The sequence below is a fragment of the Nerophis lumbriciformis genome, linkage group LG34, assembly GCF_033978685.3.
Source record: "Nerophis lumbriciformis linkage group LG34, RoL_Nlum_v2.1, whole genome shotgun sequence".
NCBI lineage: Eukaryota > Metazoa > Chordata > Actinopteri > Syngnathiformes > Syngnathidae > Nerophis > Nerophis lumbriciformis.
In genome coordinates this window covers 22,642,051-22,667,924 of record NC_084581.2, presented here as the reverse complement: position 1 = coordinate 22,667,924, position 25,874 = coordinate 22,642,051, and the positions used below count along the sequence as shown (strand labels likewise).

The following is a 25,874-nucleotide window of genomic DNA, read 5'->3' as shown; positions in this document are numbered from 1 at the left end:
TATAACTTTGGCCAAAAGTAGAACAAACACATTCTGAAAATGTTACAATAAAAATATATTTTTTTAAATACCGTCAGCGGTAAAGTTTAGATCCATGAAGGAAAGAAGAAAGTGAATGAATGTTTATAACTGAATAAATTTGCATATGCATAAAAATGTGTTTTCGTTTGGTTTTTTTTATGAATTAAGTAACGTTTATGACAAACTTTTTCCAAAACACAATATAGAATGTGAGATATAACAGGATAATGCATACATTTATCATTTGTTTTCAAAACAGTTACAAAAAAGTGGGACCCCAAAAATTTACTGGGTTTACAACACAAGCAATGCCAAACTATTAATCTGTGGGACCGCATTTTTATGACTTGACGGGGTCCCTGGACCCCATTTTGAAAATTTCCAGCGCCAACACTGATGGAGTATTGGTGCGTGCAAAAAGCAGCTGGCGGCTGCGGCCTGCGGGCCGGGTCTAATACTAATCAAATATCATCCCGGGGGCCGTAGATAACTCATTTGTGGGTCTGATCAGTGAATGAATGTTTATAACTGAATAAATTTACATATGCATAAAAATGTGTTTTCGTTTGTATTTTTTTTTTTTTATGAATTAAGTAACGTTTATGACAAACGTTTTCCAAAACACATTATAGAATGTGAGATATAACAGGATAATGCATACATTTATCATTTGTTTTCAAAACAGTTACAAAAAAGTGGGACCCCAAATATTTACTGGGTTTACAACACAAGCAATGCCAAACTATTAATCTGTGGGACCGCATTTTTATGACTTGACGGGGTCCCTGGACCCCATTTTGAAAATTTCCAGCGCCAACACTGATGGAGTATTGGTGCGTGCAAAAAGCAGCTGGCGGCTGCGGCCTGCGGGCCGGGTCTAATACTAATCAAATATCATCCCGGGGGCCGTAGATAATTAATTTGTGGGCCTGATCAGTGAATGAATGTTTATAACTGAATAAATGTACATATGCATAAAAATCTGTTTTCGTTTGTATTTTTTTTTTTTTTTTTTATGAATTAAGTAACGTTTATGACAAACTTTTTCCAAAACACAATAAAGAATGTGAGATATAACAGGATAATGCATACATTTATCATTTGTTTTCAAAACGGTTACAAAAAAGTGGCACCCCAAAAATGTACTGTGGGACCCCATTTTTATGACTTAACGGGGTACCCTGGGACCCCATTTTGAAATTTTCCAGCACCAACACTGATGGAATATTGGTGCGTGCAAAAAAGCAGCAGGCGGCTGCGGCCTGCGGGCTGGTTCTAATACTAATCAAATATCATCCCGGGGGCCACAGATAATTAATTTGTGGGCCTGATCTGGCCCCCGGGCCTTGACTTTAACACCAAGGCACTAGATGGAGTCCGCGTGCCACAGTTTGAGAATCCCTGATTTAGTCTATTTCCAACACGCTTAACAAAGTTACTGTTTACACTTGCGCAATTCAACATGTCAGTTATTGATGGTTCTGCGTAGGCCCTCACAATTCATGGGGCCCCCGTTTCGTGTAAAGGGGCACATTCTCTGCAGATGCTCAAAGGAAGGGCAATGCTGCCTTAAGGCATACATGGAGCAGACAAAATAAGAGACAAGTAATCAGACACTGCACATGTTGTCGCAATGATTGACAGCACACATCATCTGACCAATCGGTGGATGCAGGCAGGGCATAGGCAAAAAAAAATGACGATGGGCCCAGTCTGGGAAACTGTTGTCACAAATGTTTTTTTTTTAAATTGTCCTAAGAAAGAAACAGTCAAAACGAGGAGGCTTGTGCTTCACTCAATGGTGGCTATGTTGTTGAAATACAAAAATAAACAACATAAACACACCAGCTGTCACTGCTAAGAGAATAAGAAAACAAAAAACATTGCTCTATTTTATCTCTGGTGTGCAATGGAGCACACTTGTGTTGTTGTTAGTTGGATACACGGTCAATGTATCAGAGATAAACATTCAGCTAAATCATCATGATGGTGACCTCTATTGGAAAAAATCGAAAAAAAACTGTTAGTTTATTCTGTTGATTTTGTTATTTTGCACACGGAAATACACACAACAACTCATTTCTCGTGTATTCATATATTGTTCAAGACAAATAGTACAAAAATAGTTCCACACAAATCATTTTAAACAGGCACACACAAAAAATCACCACGGCAATACATATGACTTTTGTGATCATGACTGTGGTGATGATTATGAATACAATTGTAAATATTATTATTACTGAATGTGACCCCAAAAAGGGACAAGCGGTAGAAAATGGATGGATGGTGACCACTCATGGCTCTTTCTTCTTGAGTTAGAAATGGTTGTGTAAATGGGGACCCCTTGTGGTGGAATTCTATATCACTTCTATGATACAACGGGTGGAATTAAGTCCTAAAAACATACAAAAGTAAAAAGTTAAAGAAAACCAATGTCATAAAATCAGATTACGATTCGATCTATGATCATTTTAATATTATAATAGTTTTTATTTTTATTAGCAGTATTTTAAGTGTGTTTGATTATACCAAAAAATCAGTGGTGTGCCGTCAGGGCCAGCAAGGCCTTCTCTGCTGGCCTAACATAACCAGAAATCATGATCATAATTAAAGATAAAAGTATTTTTTTATTTACTTTCCCTAAATATATAAAAGTATCTGAACAATAACAAGATCTGATTGCTCAGTTACAGCTCATTTTATTACCTATTCTGTGTTATGTGTTTTATGTTGCACGGTTGCACCAAGAAAAATTCCTAGTTTGTGAACCCATTCTCAAACAATGGCAATAAAAAACTATTTTGATTCTGATTCTTATGTCATATTATGCTCTTTCCAGTGCTGTTGTTTTTAGTTTTAGTTTTGTATCCAATCATGCTGTACCAAATCTGCCAGACGGCTTCAGATTTAGCAATGCGGGCGTCTGTGCACTGTAAGTGAACTGGGACATACAGTGATAGACAGTTGCAATAGCCAATCAGATCACGAGTTGTTGTCAGTAAGGCCTTCTAGCTCAGTGTTTTTCAACCTTTTTTGAGCAAAGGGACATTTTTTTCATTGAAAAAATCCCGGGGCACACCACCAGCAGAAAACATAAAAAAAATTAAACTAAGCAGCCGATATTGACAATAAAAAGTCGTTCTCGCAATTGTTGGATATACATTCAAACCATAACCAACCATGCATCACTATAGCTCGCCTCAAAGTAGGTGTACTGTCACGACCTGTCACATCACGCCGTGACTTATTTTTAGTTTTTGGTGTTTTCCTGTGTGTAGTGTTTTATTTCTTGTCTTGCGGTCCTATGTTGTTGTTGATTGTCATGTCATGTACGGATGTACTTTGTGGACGCCATCTGCTGCTCCACACGCTGTAAGTCTTTGCTGTGTCCAGCATTCTGTTTTTGTTGACTTTGCAGCCAGTTCAGTTTTAGTTTCATTTTGCATAGCCTTCCTTGAGCTTCAATGCCTTTACTTCGTGGCACTTGCCTTTTGTTTATTTTTGATTTAAGCATTAGACACCTTTTTACCTGCATGCTGCCTCCCGCTGTCGTCTGTATATTGTGATGACGACAAACCATGTTCCCGACATCCACAAAGCAATTAGCTACCTGCTGCCACCTACTGATATGGAAGAGTATTACATGGTTACTCTGCCGTGCTCTAGACAGCACAGACACTCAACAACGGCACATTATTTGCGGATTATAATTACTGGTTTGCAAAAAATATTTTTAACCCAATTGGGTGAAATGACATAATCTCCCACGGCACACCAGACAGTAACTCACGGTACACTCGTGTGCCACAACACAGTGGTTGAAAAACACTGTTCTAGATGGCCTAAGGTTAAACGTGACATTTGCACATCCTGTGTTTGGATACTCCCCAGGACTGTTAGCGGATGAATTTGAGAACACATAGAGTTGAGAGACAGTTACGATAGTCAATCAGATCACAAGTTGTTGACAGTAGCTGTTCTGTTACCACTAAAAGTTGTAAACTCTTGTTGTTAAAGTGTGTCATGCTTGTCATTTAAATAACATTGTTACATATGCATTTGTCGCCATCATGTGGTCAGGGCAGTTAATATATCTTTGAGAAGTGTGTACTTTGAATCAAACTTTATAGACCGGAAGTTGCATAAGCCAAGCCGAGAAATTTACGGTATTTCTCGGGCCAGAAAATAACCCGTTTTGTACACTGTTGATGTGATTAATTTTTCAATTCATTTTCATTTATTCATTTATTTCAGGCAATGTCATAAAAAAAGTACAAGGTAGACAACACGTAATAACATAAATTAATATAATGCAAAAAAAAAGAAGGTAATGTACAGTATGTAGGCATGATGGTCCAGTTTTGCCTGAAAGGGAGTGGGAAGAAGATAACGTATTTAATCCAACCCCCAGTTCTCCATTCAGTGATTAATACATTGAGCTTCACTGTTACTTTGTTTAAGGTTTATAATACAAATGTTGCATCATGGTGGCATTACCACAGGTAACAATAATTATTACACTGTAACAATAATTTGCATCAACAATGTAGGAAGAAGGAACATACCAACAATGGTAGTAGACAACATATCAACAATGGTAATACACAAAATACCAACAATGGTAATAGACAAAATATCAACAATGGTAATACACAAAATACCAACAATGGTAATAGACAACATAGCAATAATGGTAATAGACAACATAGCAATAATGGTAAGGAAACATTGAGCACATGTTAACATTTTGAGACAGAGTACAACAGCAGGTCAAATTAAGGACCCTCATATCTATATTTGAACCAGACCCGATGTTTGTTTAATAGTTTAAATCGATTAATAGTTTGGCATTGCTTGTGTTGTAAATCCAGTTTACGTGTGGTTTGAGCTCTCGGCAATGAGAAATATCCAAAACCTCTCAAGTTATAAGCCTGCACTCGAGTTATAACATTTTTTTGTAGATTAGGCGGCAATAATTTGTTAAATGCTTTATACAAGATTATTGATGTATTATATTTAACAAGATCATCAAATGTGAGCAACGCCCAGTAGGGTGTAAATGTGTTCCTGTATAGTATTTCTCCAGCAATGATCATGTGGTGACATCAATTATGGTACTGACCCCAAAAGGGACAAGCGGTAGAAAATGGATGGATGGAAAGGAAAACAATGGAGGCCTAAGTGGGAAACGCACGGCCCGCCACTGCAAAAAATGGATTTGGTGTCGACCAAATTATTAAAATACAGTAAAACCCAATTGACCACTAAATGGTAACACCCGAATAAGTTTTTCAACTTCTTTAAGTCGGGTCCACTTAAAACGATTCATGGTACAGATATATACTATCATCATAATACAGTCATCACACAAGATAATCATCAGGGTATATACATTGAATTATTTACATTATTTACAATCCGGGGTGTGGGATGTGGAGGGAGGGTGGGGGGGTTAGGTTTGGTTGATATCAGCACTTCAATTATCAACAATTGCATCATCAGAGAAATTGACATTGAAACAGTGTAGGTCTGACTTGGTAGGACATGTACAGCAAGTAGTGGACATAGAGAGAGAGATCAGAAAGCATAAGAACTAGTATCTACATTTGATTATTTACATTTGATTATTTACAATCCGGGGAGGCGGGATGTGGAAGGGGGAGGGTGTTAGTTTAGGGTTGAAGTTGACTGGAGGTGTTCTTTTAGTGCGGTTTTGAAGGAGGATAGAGATGCCCTTTCTTTTACACCTGTTGGGAGTGCATTCCATATTGATGTGGCACAGAAGGAGAATGAGTTAAGACCTTTGTTAGATCGGAATCTGGGTTTAACGAGGTTAGTGGAGCTCCCCCTGGTGTTGTGGTTATGGCGGTCATTTACGTTATGGAAGTAGTTTGACATGTACTTCGGTATCAAGGAGGTGTAGCGGATTTTATAGACTAGGCTCAGTGCAAGTTGTTTTACTCTGTCCTCCACCCTGAGCCAGCCCACTTTGGAGAAGTGGGTAGGAGTGAGGTGTGATCTGGGGTGGAGGTCTAGAAGTAATCTGACTAGCTTGTTCTGGGATGTTTGGAGTCTAGATTTGAGGGTTTTGAAGGTGCTGGGGTACCAGGAGGTGCATGCGTAATCAAAAAAGGGTTTGAATGAGAGTTCCCGCTAGAATCTTCATGGTGCTTTTGTTGACCAGAAAGGAGATTCTATAGAGAAATCCCGTTCGTTGGTTGACCTTTTTGATTACCTTGCTTGCCATTTTATCACAGGAAAGATTAGATTCTAGAATGGAACCTAGGTAGGTGACCTCATCTTTCCTGGTGATAACAATGTCACCCACTTTTATAGTGAAGTCACTGACTTTCTTAAGGTTGATGTGGGACCCAAATAGGATGGATTCCGTTTTACCCAAGTGTATGGATAGCTTATTGTCAGCGAGCCAGGTGCAAATTCTACAGAGTTCAGCACTGAGGATTTTCTCCACCTGTGACTTGTCCTTCTCTGATACCAGCAGTGCCGAGTCATCCGCAAACAGGAACAATTCATAGTCGCATGCTGATGACATGTCGTTTATGTATATTAGGAACAGTAAAGGCCCTAATATACTGCCTAGGGGGACTCCACAGCTTACTGAGAGGCGGGTGGGGACACGGTGCCGTTCACCTCTACCACCTGCTCCCTCCCCTCCAAGTAAGATTGCATGCTGCTCGATGAGGTTGTATCAAATCCGATTGCTCTGAGCTTATCCAACAGTATAGCGTGGTTAACGGTGTCAAAGGCCTTCTGAAGGTCCAGCATGACCATGCCGCAGTATTTGCCCGCGTCCACCTCATGTTTGATGTGGTCGGTCAGATAGAGAAGGCATGTGTCAGTGGAGTGGTTAGTTCTGAAGCCGGATTGGAATTTGTACATGAGTTTATTAGTGGCAAGGTAACTATCGACCTGTTCATAAACTATTTTTTCCATTACTTTCGAAATGGAACTGAGAATAGAAACAGGTCGGTAGTTGCTAGGTTCTAATTTGCTTCCTTTTTTAAAAAGGGGAGTTACTCTTGCTATCTTGAAATCTTTTGGTACTTGGCCTTGTGTAATTGAGAGGTTTATTATGTGTGTGATGATTGGGGCAATGGTGGTAGCAGAGTCCCTGAGGAGTCTGGAGGGGATATTATCAAGGCCGGTGGCCTTGTTTGGATGGAGTGCGCTCAATTTTTTAAGCACCTCGTCAGCTGAGACCATTTCTAATTTGAAATCGTTGTTGGATACTCCTAGCTTTCTGTAGAAGGCTTTAATGTGTTCTACACCAAAGCGACCAGAGTGGTGGGACACTTGTTGACTAGAGTTGTGGCTATGCTGGTGAAAAAGGTGTTACTGCTTACTACCTCCATGTCTTACCCGCACATTTTCTTTAAATTACTGTTACAAATACAATTAATTGCACCAAAAATTATAAATAGTCAAATTAAACGATTTAGGTGGAAAAAAATGTTTAATAAATATTTTTTGTAGTTTAGTTATGAGAACCGGTCTTACCGGAAGTGGTCACACAAAATATCGGACGTCACGTCGTCATCTTGTGAACTGCGCCGCTTCACAGCCCATCTTAACCGACGGATGTATCAAAATATTCGACGGATAAAAGTGCACGGTATTTGACATATCTTAATAGAATAAGGGTCGGGGGTTTAATTGTGATTATAAGGTTAAATGGTCCATATAACCATGCGCCACCACAGTAAGCGAGCTAGCTAGCTCGGTCTGTGTTAGCATTAGCATTGTTAGCATTTAGCATTGTTTAGCATCCAGGCCCCGGTTCAATGTGAGCACAAAGGCTGTGCTCCATCTTCTCTTCAGAGCAATGTTTCCTTCCTGGGGAAATTACGGTGCACCGCCATCGCAGAACTATGGAGGGCCTGGACCTCGGAAAATGCCTGGTGGAGGGCACGTTGGTCCCCAGGCGGGATACGGCGGCCTACAGGCCCCGCAAGGTGGCTCTCTCTTCTCCAGCCTGCAGGAGCAGCACCTCCAGCAGATGCAGCAGCTGCAGATGCTCCACCAGAAGCAGCTCCAGACGGTGCTGCACCACGGCAATGCGGCTCCACCTTACGGCGGAGGACACCCGGACGGGTTTCCGGCACCACCGTCGTGGCAATCAACAGAACCGGGCCACTTGGACGGCGATGGGGGGACCCAGCTTCAATTAAAAGGCGGGGGCGCGTTACCGACACCACCCGACCTGTCGAAGCCGCCGCAAACTGAGTCTCAGCCGGCTCCCCCTCCATCCGAGCCCCCATCATCGAAACTTCTCGATTCCGATGCTGCTCTTAAGGTTAACGATGGGAAAACGCAGGAAGAAGACAAATCGTCTTTGCAGGTATGTCCTCTCCTTTGGGGAAAAAAATGTCTTACCCGCACATTTTCTTTAAATTACTGTAAAGGTGATACAAAAAACTGCAAACACACCAAGTCCCAAAACAATCATCAATCTATCAATCAATGTTTACTTATATATCCCTAAATCACGAGGGTCTCAAAGGGCTGCACAAGCCACAAAGTAATATTGTGAGAGTCCGGTCCATAGTGGATCTAACATAATAGTGTGAGAGTCCAGTCCATAGTGGGGCCAGCAGGAGATCATCTTGAGTGGAGACAGGTCAGCAGCGCATAGACGTCCCCAACTGATGCATGGATGAGGGGTCCAGCCTGGGTCCCAACTTTGGACAGCTAGCGCTTCATCTGTGGTCACCGAATTTGTGCCCCCCCTCTCCATGGAGGAGAGGGGGGCTAGAGTATACACATGAGTTTTAAGATGGGACTTAAATGCTTTTATTGTGTTCCATCCATCCATCTTCTACCGTTTGTCCCTTTCGGGGTCGCGGGCGGTGCTGGAGCCTATCCCAGCTGCATTTGGGCAGATGGCGGGGTACACCCTGGACAAGTCGCCACCTCAACATAGGACCAACACAGATAGACAGACAACAATCACATTCACACACTAGGGCCAATTTTAGTGTTGCCAATCAACCTATCCCCAGGTGCATGTCTTTGGAGGGGGAGGATGCCAGAATACCCAGAGGGAACCCAAGCAGTCACGGGGAGAACATGCAAACTCCGCACAGAAAAATCCCGAGCCCGGGATTCAACTCGGAACCTTCGTATTTTGAGGCACATGCACTAACCCCTGTTCCACCGTGCTAATTTAGATTCTAAAAAAAAAAAACGACTGTGTTAAAAAATGCAACTTCAACCCCCATTTTAATTTGCCTGGCAGAGGTTTTCAAGTATTGCGGCTTAAAGGGGTGTTAATGAAATTTTGTATTCATTTAAAAATATGTAATGGTGGTTCTTTGGTCAAAATGTTGCATAGATTATGTTTTACAGACCGTTTCTGGCCATCTCTTCAGGATGCGCTGTTTTGGTGGGGGTCTTTTTTATGTCATCCATGCTATAGTTTTTAGTAAGTAAGTAAATATTTAGAAAGCGCTTTTAACAGATAAAATCACAAAGCGCTGTACAAAACATAGGTGAAGTAGAACAACAATTCAATTTAAAACAACAGGGGCAACATCATAAAAAGGATGCAAAGTGGATTAAAAATGATAGTTAAAAGGTGCTTTATCTAAAAGCTTTACTAAAAAGAGAAGTTTTTAAAATGTTTCTTAAAAGTTTCAACATAGTCAAGATCACGGAGGGACTGGTGCAAATTGTTCCAGAGTCTGGGAGCTATAGCCTGGAATGCCTGGTCTCCACGGGTTTTAAAACAAGTTTTTGGGATCTTTAGAAGACCCTGGCCTGAAGACCGGAGGCTGCGCCGTGAAGAGTAGGGGCATAGCAAGTCAGTGATGTACTGAGAGGTCCCACCATGCAATGCACGGAATGTCAGGACTAAAATCTTAAACTCAATGCGGAATTTAACTGGAAGCCAATGAAGACTGGATAAAATGGGGATAATATGGGCTGTTCTGGGTGCACCGGTCAAAAGTCTGGCAGCCGCATTTTGTACAGTCTGTAGTCTCTTTAGCGTTGACTTGTTGAAAAGAGTGAAGAGAGATTTGCAATAGTCAATGTGAGACGAAATGAAGGAGTGAATGATCATTTCAAGATCCAATTTTGACAACAAATTTCTCACTTTAGAAATATTTCTGAGGTGATAAAAACAGTTTTTGGTCAGTTGAAGGCAGTGACCCTCCAAAGACATGGACTGATCAAACACAACTCCAAGGTTTCTGAGGCTGCTTTTAACAGATGCACCAAGGGAGTTCTTGATCAGGGGGATCTTTATATCGGGAGCAATTATCATAGTTTCCGTTTTGTTAGAAGTTATCTGGAGGAAATCTTGAGGACAACCAGTTTTTAATTCAGGATACGCACTCCAAGAACTCAGATAACTCATATAGAGTCTACTGACAAATATAAGTTCAAACTACAGGTGGGAATCTTTGGACACCTCATGATCCGATTACGATCACGATTCAGGAGCTACTATTCAATTAAAAATTGATTATTGATGCATGTATAATTTATATACAGTACAGGCCAACAGTTTGGCCACACCTTCTCATTTCAATGCATTTTCTTTATTTTCAAGACTATTTACCTTGTCGATTTGTCACTGAAGGCATCAAAACTATGACACCTATGAAGGGAAAACCATATCAGGTGACTACCTCTTGAAGCTCACCAAGAGAATGCCAAGAGCGTGCAAAGCCGTAATCAGAGCAAAGGGTGGCTATTTTGAAGAAACTAAAATATAAAACATGTCTTCAGTTTTGTCACCTTTTTTTGTTGAGTACATAACTCCACATGTGTTCATTCATAGTTTTGATGCCTGTGTTAATGCAGTGTTTATCACTTCCAACTTAAAAAAAGTTATTTTTTAATAAGAAACAGTTAAATTAATTCCCACATTTATTAAATTCAAGAAAATGTGTGCAAAACTGGAACATAAGGAAGTACCCTACAATAAAGGACCTGGTCAGATCTCTTGGTGAGGTGGTCACAAATTGGGCAGATTCCAAACGGATTGTTTGGAGACGATATGAAGGAAAGTAAGATTGGTTTGATTTCACGTTTTTGGGACTTATGCATATCCGAAATACATAAATACAGGTACCAATAGGTAAGAAAAGTTATTTTTGCATAAAAGGTCCCCTGTAAGAAAATTTGCTGAGGTAACTTTACTTTGACCAAAGGTAAATGTATTGTATTTGAAGCTACAGTGAGAACAACATAAGGCCTGGATAGACAAAGCAGGGGACCTCCAGTTCTATATTTTCTCTGGAGGGCAAGGGGCACTGTGTCACTTTGAAACCCCCCTGAGATTATCAAATTCTGACACTGACATATCCTGGATTTTTAACGTGTGTGACAAGCAAAATGGAAAAATATCGAAGTAGTGTCAGCATTTATGAAATTAATTATTAGTACTCTAATTACAAATAGAGACGAGAATTATAAAGCAGTCAATATGCAACTTTATTTAGTACATGATATTTATCCGGTTAGGGTTGGAAATTATATGTTGTAATTATTACCGTAATCTGCCACTGTTTGTCACTAATGTATGTGTCATTTCATATGTCAGTATTTTGCCAGTTGATTCAGCTCAGCATGCACCTCAATAACGAAATTAAATCCATATGATTATTTTACCCAGAACCAGCAGCAACTTTGGTACCAGCAACATCTTCAGAACCTGCACAAGTTAAGGCAAGAGAAACAGAACCAAAAAGATGCCAACTTTGCTATGGCGCAGACAGCGCCACCCAATTGCCAAGGCAAACAGCCTCCACCTCCACCAGAAACAACAATGGGTGCACCGCCTCCGCCCCCTCCTAAGGAGGAGCCCCCAGCACCACCTCCACCTCCAGAGGTGAGCTTTTGTGGTTTTGTGTGTTGGAAAGAGTTTTCTATGTAAAGTCAACGAATGGGACTTCTCATATTGGCCCACTGAGTCTGATGGCAAAATTGAGGTCCAATCTTGCTTTTGTTTCTGTGTTTAAGCCGGAGTCAAAGAAAGACTCAGAAGAGAATGTCCGTCTCCAGCAGTTACAGGCTGCAGCGGCTCAATGGCAGCAGGTTCAGCAACAGAGAGTAAGCTTACATTACCAGGCTCTTATGCAACAGCATGAGAGTCTTCAGAAGATACTAGAAAAGTATCAGCAGCTAATTCAGCAACCTCCAAACCTACAGGTGGATAAAAACACCCATCTCGACCCTTCCAATGTTTGTTTAAATCTCGCACTGTCAGACCAAAGATTGGAATTGTTTTTGTTTTTTTGCAGACAATGTCAAATGAAATGCAGCTGAGGCATTATGAAATACAAAAGCAGCAATTCACTCCTCTTTACCAAGACTGGGAAAATTCCTTCAGGTTGTGGTTTGAGCAGTTCCAAACATATCCCCACAAAGACCAACTGCATGACTATGAGCACCAGTGGAAGCAGTGGCAGGATCAGATGAATGCCACCAATGGCCACCTTTTAGAGAGGATCGCAACTCTCACTGCAATGGTGCCGTATGCTGCAAGCCAATATAATAATGTCGTTATGGGGCAATATGGAGCATACCCTGGACAGGACATGCAAATGCCGCCACCACCAGTAAATGCAGGTATGCAGTCGACCGCGGTTTCTGCCGGTCCCACACCCCAAGGGCAGCCGCCCACACCAGCTATCGCACCACAACATGCAGGCGGGCCCCCTCCTGGAGTCAGACCCACAGGTCATCCAAATATTCCACCGCCAAACTTCAACAACATGGGGAGTCCATGGTCAGTTCTAGTTTCTGTTTTTGGTGCAATTGTAAAATATTACAGTAGTTGTCCTGGTTAGTAGATATGTAACGATAAACGGTAATAACGATAACAGCGGTAAAACTTCTGACTGTTAGTATTACCAAAATAGTTTAAAATTATTGAAAAAAACATGAATGTCAACTAGGACTGGGTCAATAAAACTATATCAATATATATTGGATAGACACGTAATCGATATCAATAAAAAATTTTGATTTGAGCAATGAAAGGGACAGCCAATCGCGTAAAAGTATCAACTATCAAGTTTGGTTGCGCTGTCTTGCTGTTGATTCTCTGCATGGAGTGAGAAGAGAAATTGAAAATGAGTGCTGCAAAGAGCGAAATAATTGTTGATAAAACAAGAAGAGTCACCTCGACAATATGACCATAGTCCTTCGCCGCGCTCATCTTTTCTTTTCAACCCAAGTCGGATGTACGGAAACAACAGGTAGGAACTACAGTGCAGGTATGTTTAAATAAAATAACAAACGTGCTGCTTTAAGATAATGTTTCGGTCCAATAATATTTAAATAATTATTACGGCATAAGATACATTCATTACCATACTTACAATGGAATAACAGACCAGATTAAATGTTACACAGATCGCGTAACTTGCTGGCAATAAACCTGCAAAAAAAAAAATTCTCAGGTTTCTCTTTACATTTTCACTTCTTGCACTATTTTGTTACACTTAGTTATGTATTTCTTACATATAACTTTATTTTCACCTTGATTTAAAGAGGTTGTTGTATTGTGTTTACATTTAGTGTTTTCCATTGTTGTGTTGACATTTCCTTACCTTTCTGCCTTGATAGCTGAGGGGATTATAATTAGGGGAAGGTTACCTTTAGAAATACAAATGTTAAAATGTACTATATTTTTCTACTGGTTCACATTTTCCATAGGTCATAAAAAATATCAATAATTATCGATATCAATTAAAGGATAAACATTTTCAGCTATATCACCCAGACTTTCTGACAACCGCACTTTTATAGACTTGTGGACCGACGAGCGTTAGCTTGCTCGCTAGCTTAAATGCTAACATTGATATAAAAGACATTCGCATCGTTCACATTAAGAAATGTCATACCCCAATCTAATCCTGTATAAACATTACTGTTTGAACAACTAAGATATTCACATTGACCATAAAGGCTGTGCTGTCTTACCACAAAGTGATAAATCTATACTCAACATTGCCGAATGGACACAAACTCATGTGATGTCACTTAAACCATAGGTGAACACCTAATTTAAATGTATTAAATAAAAATTGTAAAATGTTAGTAAGATAGACATTTTTAAATGCTCTTTTTAAACCAGAGCAATATATTTTTTTAAATTCTGTCATGAAAGTATAATGTATTTTTATCTATATATTTTCAAATAAAAAATGTTTTGAATTATTTCAGTGTGTACAAATACTTTTTGACCACATTCAATCACCGTGATAATTTTGGTCACAATAACCATGATATGACATTTTTATATCGTTACATCCCAGCTGGTTAGCATAGGACAATAATTGTATTGAAATCATAATGCATTAGTTCACATGCATTTATGTAGTTTTTTGCTAATCTTATTTATATTTTGTTGTCTTTATTTTTCAGTGTAAACACCCCTGCTTTCAATCAGGCACACATGCCATTTGATGGAAAGCCGAGATTTGATCAACCCACACAACGTTTTGACCGCCCCCCTCCATTGACTCAACTTCAACCCACACAGCAATTTGATGGTCCCCCTCGCTTTGATCAACCACATCAGCGTTTTGATGGTCCGCCTCGCTTTAACCAACCAGTGTCACGCTTTGAGGGTCCTCCCCAATTTGACCATGCCGGTCAGAATTTTGATAATCCCCCAAGATTTGACCATCCACTAAGAAATAACACACCCCGATTTGGTAGGCAGTCTAGATTTGATCAGCCCCCAAAACAGACTGGCCCAACAGTGCCCCCACAAAAACAACCGGAAACTCTGACTCAAGGAGAGCAAATTCCCAAACCACCTCTCAATGTGGCTTCTTCATTACAACCTATCAAGAAGTCTGAGTCTGATCAACAGAAGAGAAAATCTAAATTTATTACTGCGAAAGATACGACGGATGATATGGTTCAAAGTGATGGATTTTTTATCCCCACTGATCCAATACCGCAAACCAAGTTTCCAGACAAAATTGATGATTCTGAAAATACTTCTAATATCAAAAAGCCCAAACCTTTAGACACTAAGTCTACTAACCTTGAATCCAAACAAACCAATGTACCAGATGGACCGTTGAAAAATGGCAACAACCCCACAGTGGCACCAGAGAAAAGACAGGAGACACCACCATCCAAAACAGGACCTGCAAGGCCTCCCCTGGGTAAAGTCCCTGTCCAAGGTGCGGGACGAGGTCATCCCCCGGTGTCTGTCCAAAATGCGGGACGGGGTCAGCCCCCGGTGTCTGTCCAAGGTGTGGGACGAGGTCAGCCCCCAGTGTCTGTCCAAGGTGCAGGCCGAGGTCAACCACCAGTGTCTGTCCAGGGTGCAGGACGAGGTCAGCCCCCAGTGTCTGTCCAGGGTGCAGGACGAGGTCAGCCCCCAGTGTCTGTCCAAGGTGCAGGACGAGGTCATCCCCCGGTGTCTGTCCAAGGTAGAGGACGAGGTCATCCCCCGATGTCTGTCCAAGGTAGAGGACGGGGTAATGAGCAGAGTGGGCATGAAGACTTCAGAGGACATAGCATTGTACCCCCTAAAGGGCAGATTAATGAAGTGTCTCAAGATTTTATGCCACACGAGGAAGAAGAATTTGTGCAGGAGCAACAAGACTACCAATGGCAGGATCCTTCATTTGAGGAGTTTGGTGGTGAGGTGTCTGAGGCACCTGATGAGGAAATGTGGATGCCTGAGGATCATCACTTCCAAACAGAAGAGGAATATTATGAAGAACCAATGCAAGGACATCCTATGGGAAGAGGGGGGTTCTCGATGATAAGAGGACGTCCCCCTATGGGCCGAGGATGTGGCCCCATGGGTCGAGGGGGTCTTCTTTTAGGCCGAGGAGGACCACCAATAGGCCGAGGAGGACCACCAATGGGCCGAGGAGGACCTCCAATGGGCAGAGGTGGGCTGCCTATGGGTAGAGGAACTCCCCCCATGGGACGTGAAGGTCCACCCATGGGACGTGGAGGTCCACCCATGGGACGTGGAGGTCCACCCATGGGACGCGGCGGTCCACCCATGGGGCGCGGAGGTCCACCCATGGGGCGCGGAGGTCCACCCATGGGACGCGGCGGTCCCCCCATGGGACGCGGCGGTCCCCCCATGGGCCGAGGGTTCCCCCCCATGGGCCGAGGGTTTCCCCCCATGGGCCGAGGGGGCCCCTCCATGGGACGAGGAGGTCCACCCTTGGGAGGGGGAGAACAAATGGACAGTCAATGGGAAGAAACCGAGACAGACGAGTACTACGAAGAAGAAGAGGCTTACTGGGAAGAGGGTAGACCTCCAATTAGAGGAATGAGACCCCCATTTCCACCTGGCCGTGGTCGTCCTGGGTTCATGCATCGGGGACGAGGGCCACCGTCTCATTTAGCACACGGCCCAATGGATGAGGAGTCATTCGGTCATGACACTGATGATATGGAAATAGATCCATCAGAACATTACATGAATGACCCTCATAACTTCCCAATGCACCCAGGTGGAGGAAGAGGCAGACTGCCTCCACCACCCCATGAAGCAATAGGTCCTGACGGGGAATCATTTTATAATGAAGAAATTGAGGGTGAACAGGATTGGCTGTCACCCCATGGGAGACCTCTAATGTCGCATGAAGTCATGGAAAGGGGTGGAATGAGGAGAAGGCCGATGGGACGTGGTATGGCAAGAGGTATGATGCGGTCAGGTTCTTCACATGAACATGAAGAGGGATACAGTGAGGTTTATGTTGAGGACTATGGTCATGGAGAAGATCGCTGGCGGCCACCGCATCCTGATGAAACTCAACATGAGGCCAGGTTCTTTGACTCTAAATGGGACCGAGAGCGACCCTCACCGGAACAGGACTTTCCGCAACACTTGCCTCCATCGGAGCGCTTCAGGGAAGATCGTTGGCCGGATGACAGAGAGAGAGGTCCTCAATATCCATATGATGATGAATACGACAGAAGTAGAGGCGACATTAGAATCCACGACTTCTCGAACGAGCCTCCGAAAGACTTATCACAGCTTCCTCCAGAATGGGATCGGCCTTCAAGACTTCACCCACCATCAGAAAGAATGTATCCCTCTTATGGGGATCACAGGGACCAACCTCCTTTGGACAGGCCTCCACACCATGAACCTGTTCAAAACTTGCCAGAAAGCGCTATTGATTTAGCAGCACAAGGAGCAGGCGGAGGAAACGTGCTTGCTCTTTCTCAGCGGCAACATGAAATCATCTTGAAAGCAGCTCAAGAACTTAAACGCATAAGGTAATGTCTATTCTGCTCCATTATCAGTTATACTTTAAAATGTGTTTAAATATATTCAGGGTTTCCCCGAGCTTGCCAATATACTTTTAGCAGTGGAGGCGTAGCTACAGGAGTGGTCAATATGACCTCATCATATAATTTGTGTAATTGGCGATGAAGCATTTATTTTCTTTAAAAAGGCTAATAAAATGTCCATAAATTTAGAAAAAGTCTGTGTTGTTGGTAATTAGTATTAACTAGGGCTGTCGAAGTTAATGCAATAACGTGTTAACTAGAAGTGGGGGAAATAACCGATTTTTAGATGCATCGCAATTCGGACATGGATGATTATAGAATCGATTAGTAAACGTCAATCGGTAATGGATTTATCTACTGTAAATAAAGTAATGCAGACAGGTCTAAAATTTGGCTAAATGTAACGCGACACCTCACCGAAAGAGCCGACCAGCTCTTTTACTAGCGGGCACATTATGGTCCAGTTTTGCACACATTTTCATTAATTTAACTGTTTCTTTTTCCAAATGAATTGTTTTTTTTTAGTTGCAAATGATAAATATCAATTTGGTGAAACGAGGTGGTGACTTGTTCAGGGTGTACCCGCCTACAACCGGAATGCAGCTGAGATAGTCTCTTGCGACCCCAAAAGGGACAAGCGGTAGAAAATGGATGTATGGATAGAAAATAAATGTAAAACTGCATCAATTTACATAAATTAAAGATGCATCAATAATAAATTTTTAGTTGAATCGTAGCTCCTGAATCGTAATCAAATCCTCACGTGAGGTACCCAAAAGTTCCCACCTCTAGTGTTAACTACAAGTTCTTTTAGTGGCGATCTTTTTTTTTTAATGTGCATGGGTCCTGACTTCTTTCTGACCGTCGGTCCATTCCGTAGCGTAGGGTAATGTACTGCATTCAGTTACTGTTGAGCCACAAAATTGAAAATAGCGAGTAGAAATGCATAAATAAAAGGGTACATTATGGACATTTCAGATTCAAAGCCATGGCAAGTCGTTCTCCCGACAAAACAGGACTTTTTATCTTCAATCGCCATGAGCCAATATCACTTTACCACTTGTAGAAAGGAGGAGCTTCACGTCCTTGTTTACCGTATTTTTCGCACTATAAGGCGCACCGGATTATAAGGCGCATCTTCAATGAATGGCATATTTCAAAACTTTGTTCATATATAAGGCGCACCGGATTATAAGGCGCACCTATGCATCCATTAAATGGAGCTGCGCTAAAGGGAATGTCAACAAAACAGTCAGGTCAGTCAAACTTTATTAATAGATTACAAACCAGCGTTCCGACAACTCAGCAAGGTATAACAGTAGTGCAACATTTATATCACATAGTGGAGGGGAACTTTTCCCTGATTCAATAAACACGTAAAAAACTGATACTGTTACGGTAAATCAAACGTTAGTGTAATCACAATATAGTAGCACTCGAAATAGTGCAGAGCAATAACAATATATCAATAACTCAAGGTTGCTCAAACGTTAATGTCACACGACACACAAAATAAACATGTAAAGCTCACTTTATGAAGTTATTCCTCATCCACGAATCCCTCGAATTCTTCTTCTTCAGTGTCCGAATTAAACAGTTGGGCGGATACGGCATCCAACATGCCCGGCTCCGTCTCGTCGAAATCGTCATTAATCGAGTCAGTGTCGCTGCTGCTCTATTCCCGTGTTTTACTGCGTGACTGATCGTCTTAAGTTTAAACTCTGCGTTGTAAGCGTGTCTCTTAATAGGAGCCATTTTGGGGTCTTTACATAAACAAACAAATGGAAATCCAAACGGCACGCCTCGCGCAGTCATATATCCCAGCATGCACCGCGTGCTTCTTCTTCTTCTTCTACGGGGGCGACTGCTTACCGTAGAAGAAGAACTACTTCTTCTACGGGGGAAAATTAAGTTGGCGGCTGCTTACCGTAGAAGAAGAAGCGCTTCTTCTTCTACGGGGGAAAAAGAAGTTGGCGGCTGCGTACCGTAGTTGCGAGACCTAAACTTTATGAAAATGAAGTTTAGGTTTGTTGTGGCTCAATATTGGTCCATATATAAGGCACACTGGATTATTAGGCGCACTGTCAGCTTTTGACAAAATTGAAGGTTTTTAGGTGCGCCTTATAGTGCGGAAAATACGGTACATTAAAGTTGAGTGCATCAGTAACATAAAATGTAGATTGTTACTCTAACTGCTTTAGTAAGATGGAATAAAAGCTCAGCAGAAAAAAAGACAGTAGGCCGGAAGTCTAGAGCAGTGGTGTGCCGTCAGGGCCAGCAAGGCCTTCTCTGCTGGCCTAACATAACCAGAAATCATGATCATAATTAAAGATAAAAGTAATTTTTAATTTACTTTCCCTAAACACCTAAAAGTATTCATATTCTCTAAATGTCATATTATGCTCCTTACAGCGCTGTTGTTTTTAGTTTATAGAGTTTTTATCCAATCAGAATTCAGCTAGCTTATGTTGCCATGCTGTACCAAATCTGCCAGAAGCCTTCAGATTCAGCAATGCTGGCGTCCGTGCGCTGCAAGTGAACGGGGACATAGAGTGATAGACAATTGCAATAGCCAATCAGATCACGCGTTGTCAGTAAGGCCTTCTCGATGGCCTATGGCAGATATATAGTGATGTTATGAGCCAGGTAACATAAGAACTCCATTACCCAGCATTCCACAGTAGTGGAGAGCATGGGCAGAAGCCCCGTTAATGTAGACTTGTAAGCTGGATGTTATTGACGAGCACGCTGAGGAGTAAACTTGAAGACCTCAGCCAACACGCATCATCTGCATCTTTTATGATTAGACAAGACAACACATATATTTGCAAGACCATTTTCAAGAAGGATATTTAAAGAGAAACTACATCTTGTGAGACGATGTCGGCCAACCCCGGAAGCTAGCTCAGCTGTTGATAAAATGTGAGTTCAGTTATTTTATTTATTTATTTTTTAACGTTTAAAATGTTTTTAGCAATTTTAATTTTGACAGTACTACTGAATATATGTTTTAATTGTTGATGTGGGTTTATTAATTTTGAAATGCGCCAGAAAATAACACGTTTTCTACAATGCCCAGTAGTGCATAATTGTGTTTCTGTGTAGTATTTCTCCAGCAGTGGTCATGTGATGACATAAATGATGGTATTTTGAGAGGTAATTATTAAAGTCGGACATCACTGAAGGCCTAGGTGGGAAACGCACGGCCCGCCACTGGTCTCGAGTCACTTTTATCAGAGGCTTTCGTCAAAACATGTCAAGACACCTAAGACCAATCACACACTTCCGGCTTCATAATATTAGCGCTACGCGTCACATCAGTTCTAGCAACCAAACCGATGAAAAATCCTCTTACTTGGACTTAAACAAACTTTAATGATCCGCAAGGGAAATTGTTCTACACTGTAGCTCAGTTCCAAAGCATGGAAAGGATCATGCAGGTAGAAAGTAGACTAAAAATGTACCGTAGTAGCAATATAAAATATAACATATGTAATATTTACATATTATATATACAGTATATGATATACTGATATATTATATAGGGGTGTAGCGGTACACAAAAATTTGGTTCGGTACGTACCTCGGTTTAGAGGTCACAGTTCGGTTCATTTTCGATACAGTAAGAAAACAATAAAATATACATTTTTTGGTTATTTATTTACCAAATTTTTAAACAATGGCATAACATACGTACATATACACACAGGGTCCATTGCCATGGTTAATGTGGTCAACATATATAAAATAAAAACTAAATAAGTTAAGGCTCAGAATGGTTTCTTAATAAAACCTTTCTACATATAAAGTGATTTTTTTAATTGATTGATTGAGACTTGTATTAGTAGATTGCACCGTTCAGTACATATTCCGTACAATTGACCACTAAATGGTAACACCCGAATAAGTTTTTCAACTTGTTTAAGTCGGGGTCCACGTTAATCATCATTAAACTGCCTCAAGTTGTTGATCGGATTAAATAAAATGACACAACTTTTCTTCGACATATAAAAAGTGCAACATTAAACAGTTTCAAGTCAACTCAGCCTCAGATTAACCCCCCACCCCGAGCCTGGCTGACTTGGCAGTAAGAGGATATATGGGCTTATTGTTCTTCCACCATAGAAGTGGGTCATAATCTAGTTTTTAATGCAATATGGACTTAAGTCTGCTGCTATAAAAACATTTGTTATTGCTTTAGCCCTGCCTGACTCGCCGAGTAGAGGCTGCTTGAATGCGTGACGCTTCAAATGGGTTAGCATGTTTGACGTGTTGTCAGAAGCAGCTGCTGAACAATGTCGGCAAACCTCCGTCTTCCATTGTTGTATCGCGCAACCAAAGTGTTCCCAAACGGGAGATCTGAACGAGGCAAGAGGGTCTTCCAGCTCTGGCTTTTACATGTTGTCGTAGCCCGGTCGTTGCTAGCATGTGTTGTGCCTCGGTGTGCATTGTTTACACAACGTGCGGAACGCTACTTAATATGTCCGTGTGGAAACTCGTTCGGTACACCTCCGAACCGAACCAAAACCCCCGTACCAAAACGGTTCAATACAAATCAACGTACCGTTACACCCCTAATATTATATCATATTTTTATCTACATATTTTGTTTCCAAACGGTGCCTGTATACAGCAGTAAAACAGCTGATTAAACAAAAAAGAAGTAATCTTCATGGACCCACTAGCTGCGGAAGCTTGCTCTCTAATCAACTAAACAGACTCAATATTTTCACGGTGAATTTACTTGGGAATTTGTGAAACTGAAAAAATACAAAAAGAATGCCATTGTGAGTTAATAATACTAAGACAGACACTCGTAAACTTGTTCGCATATTAGCAAATGCTAACGATGCAAGCTTCATTACATTACGATAGCACATCCAGATATGAATGTAAGCACTCCTACAGACACCACACATGGGACAGTTTAGTAAGTATAAATACTTGTAGTTATATTGTAAAACTTAAAAATATTGCTTGGAGTGATGGATGAACAATCAATACGAGTAGAAATGTTACGAATGACTAGAAGACGGAACATCACTTGTACTTCCGGATCAAAGCACTAAACGGGAGGAAATACCCTGCAGCACTTGCAGTGAGCAAACTCGTCTAAAAGCTGGCGTCGTAGCACAATTAAACAACACACCTTTTCAGTGTCTCTGCCTGTGTTTAATGAAACTATCGAACACAACATTATGGCCGTTAGCTAAGAAAAATTCATAAATTAGCCACAGGGCTCAAAGCGTAGCAAAAACGTAGGGGCTCATAGCCTGGAATTTACGTTAGTTTTTCTATATCGTTTTGCTCTACGTTTCAATTGTGGCTTATTGTACAATGTAACACAGGCTGTATACCAGTGGTGGCAGCTGGTCTTTCAAGTAGAGGAAGCTCATTTTCAGCTCCTCTTTAAACACAAACACAGTCACCATTAAAAGACATAAAGATGCTAGATTTTACAAAGAAATTGTTCACAGCATTGTAAAATTCTCGCTATCCACATGGAACAGAAGAAGGAAAGTAGAAAAATGCTGTGGCAGTGGTTTATAATTTTAGATCGCTGATGTGCTCATTTTGCTCTCAAAAAAAAAGAATTCAGCCTCAGACAAATCATCCAATTATCATGCTGGCGTCCATGCCAACTGAGGCCGAGCCCACTTCTCATTCACGATTTATCCAATGATTGTATAGCTTGGTAGCAGTGGACTAACCCACTCTATGCTCTGAATGAATGAGAAGAATGTTGTGAGTTGTGGAATTAGCTGAACACATTTTGACGCTTATTTAGTCAATGAAATGTAAACACACAAATTAATATTTGACCACTTTTTTTATATTTTAGGGGAAGCTGAGCTTCTCTTGCAGTCTTACAGCAATCGCCACTGCGGTTTGCTCATATGCCCATTAGGTTTTCAAAGTGAACAGCCTATGGCATGTTAAAACAAGGCAGGTAAGGCGAAGTCGGCAAGTCAGATCCGTAACTTTGGGACAAGGATTGGCTTTAAGTACTTGGTGGGTCGGGCTGACGTGCAATGCACGTGCCGTAACGGGAGGAGCCACCGCCTAAGCGGCCAGCCGCCGGAGCCAAGTTGCGGGCAGCGCCACGGTCGTACTGCCGACACCGCTATCAATTACGTGTAGGGGAAACCCTGATGTACTCTTGAACAAGACCCTCAGTAGATTGAGTTCTGTGTTCTTTTGGCTTTATAGGGAACTCCAGGAGGGCAAGCCTGTTGATGTTGAATCTCAGCCTGCACCAACTAACACATTACCTGAGCTCCCCGCTGGGCTCCTTGGTTTGGAGATCCCACCAGAAGTCAGAAATGCTCTAAAGGTAATTGTTACTGTTCGTTATTATCATTTGTCTTTGTAACACTTAACAAATATGACATAGGGCATGACTGCAGCTGCTCAGACAACTTCATCTTGGGATACTAATCCTGCTGGACCTGCAGTAATTCCAAAGACTGTGGAATACGGGCACGGACACGGTATGTCAGTGCAAGCCGTAATCTATCATTTGTAAGTTTTACACTTTTTTTTATGTTTTTAGAGCTCAGTGGCACTGTTGAGCGGATAGCTTACGGCGAGAGAATTGTATTGAGGCCTGACCCAGACAGGGGATATGAAAAAGGTGAGTTTAAACCTAAAAATGTTGATATATTATTCATCCAACAATTTGAAATAAGTCTCAGAAGTTTTACTATAGTGTGTTGGAAGTAGGGCTGGGCGATATGGCCTTTTTTAAATATCTCAATATTTTTATCGCGATACACGATATATATCTCGATATTTTGCCTTAGCCTTGAATGAACACTTGATGCATATAATCACAGCAGTATGATGATTCTATGTGTGTACATCAGGGGTGCTCATTACGTCGATCGCGAGCTACCGGTCGATCTCGGAGGGTGTGTCAGTCGATCACCAGCCAGGCATAAAAAAAATAGTCCTAAAAATGAGCGATCATAAATCTTCACGATGACGTCACTTTCGTCACTTGATTGACATTCACGGCACCCGAGGGTCTTCTGAGATGACGCTGGCTGCTGCCAGCTCATTAAAATTACCGACAGGAAGGCGAGAAACACTTTATTTCAACAGACTCTGGCGCCGTACCTGTCGTCAAAACTCCAAAGACCGACTGCACAGTTGCGCTAACAAAATAAGAGTCTCAGAAAGCTGGCGTGCACAAGCTAGCAAGCTACGGAGTTTGCCGACAATGTATTTCTTGTAAAGTGTATACAAAGGAGTAAGGAAGCTGGACAAATAAGATGGCGAAAACCAACCACTTTCATGTGGTATTGGACAGAAAGGAGGACTTTTTTTCTCCTCCATTCGAAAATGCGGACGTTATCAGCACCACTGTCTGATTCCAATCAATGCAAGTCATCACAATCAGGTAATACACCAACTTATATTCTTGTCTTCATGAAAGAAAGGAATCTATATGTGTTAAACATGCTTGTATTATCTTTAAACACCTTTAACTTATTAACAATATTAACTATATGTGTTAAACATGCTTGTATTATCATTAAACACCTTTAACTTGTTAACAATATTAACTATATGTGTTAAACATGCTTGTATTATCTTTAAACACCTTTAACTTGTTAACAATTTTAACTATATGTGTTAAACATGCTTGTATTATCTTAAAACACCTTTAAGTTGTTAACAATATTAACTATATGTGTTAAACATTATTGTATTATCATTAAACACCTTTAATTTATTAACAATATTAACTATGTGTTAAACATGCTTGTATTATAATTAAACACCTTTAACTTGTTAACAATATTAACTATATGTGTTAAACATGCTTGCATTATCTTTAAACACCTTTAACTTGTTAACAATATTAACTATATGAATTAAAAATACTTGTATTATCATTAAACACCTTTAATTTTTTAACAATATTAACTATATGTGTTAAACATGCTTGCATGATCATTAAACACCTTTAACTTGTTAACAAAAACATATATTTCATAAATAAGTAAATATAAATTATATATATGAATGAGGTAGATCCCCACGACTTGATCAATTGAAAAGTAGCTCGCCTGCAGAATAAGTGTGAGCACCCCTGGTGTACATTAAAACATTCTTCTTCATACTGCATTAATATATGCTCATTTTAAACTTTCATGCATAGAGGGAAATCATAACTAAGTCAATTTAGCAAAACTATTTATTAAACAGTTATTAAGCAGTGGCACAAACATTCATGTCATTTCCAAAACAGAAAGTGCAAGATTGTCAGAGACATTTTAAAACAAGCTATAAGTGCATTTTTGTGCATGATGACACACAAGATATTTCAATAAGTGTCACATATAAATGAGCTGCATATCAAATAGTATATGTCCTACGGTGTTGATGTGGAAATAGTTGCTTCGGCATTTAATTGGTGTGGCACCGAACGGAGATGTTGACATGATGTAAAGACATATTCCCGCTTGAACCCAAACCACCGTCAGACGATGGACCCCGTGCTGTTTTTCTTGGGAATTAATTATTCCTCCATTTGTTACCAGATTCGCACCTTCTTTCTCTCGTATTACCACTCAAACCACACC

General features: G+C 41.0%; 1 protein-coding gene across 1 annotated transcript in view; it reads left to right on the top strand.

Annotated features, from left to right (window-relative positions):
* Window positions 1–7,570: 7,570 nt before the first annotated feature.
* ylpm1 (YLP motif containing 1) overlaps window positions 7,571–25,874 on the top strand; it is a 37,482-nt gene continuing 19,178 nt past the window's right edge. Inside the window, exons 1-8 of the mRNA XM_061929309.1 lie at window positions 7,571–8,383; window positions 11,666–11,881; window positions 12,013–12,201; window positions 12,294–12,781; window positions 14,425–17,268; window positions 23,494–23,617; window positions 23,678–23,774; window positions 23,837–23,917. Coding sequence (XP_061785293.1) covers window positions 7,868–8,383; window positions 11,666–11,881; window positions 12,013–12,201; window positions 12,294–12,781; window positions 14,425–17,268; window positions 23,494–23,617; window positions 23,678–23,774; window positions 23,837–23,917 — 4,555 coding nt within the window. The 5' untranslated portion in view covers window positions 7,571–7,867. The remainder of the gene's footprint in view (window positions 8,384–11,665; window positions 11,882–12,012; window positions 12,202–12,293; window positions 12,782–14,424; window positions 17,269–23,493; window positions 23,618–23,677; window positions 23,775–23,836; window positions 23,918–25,874) is intronic.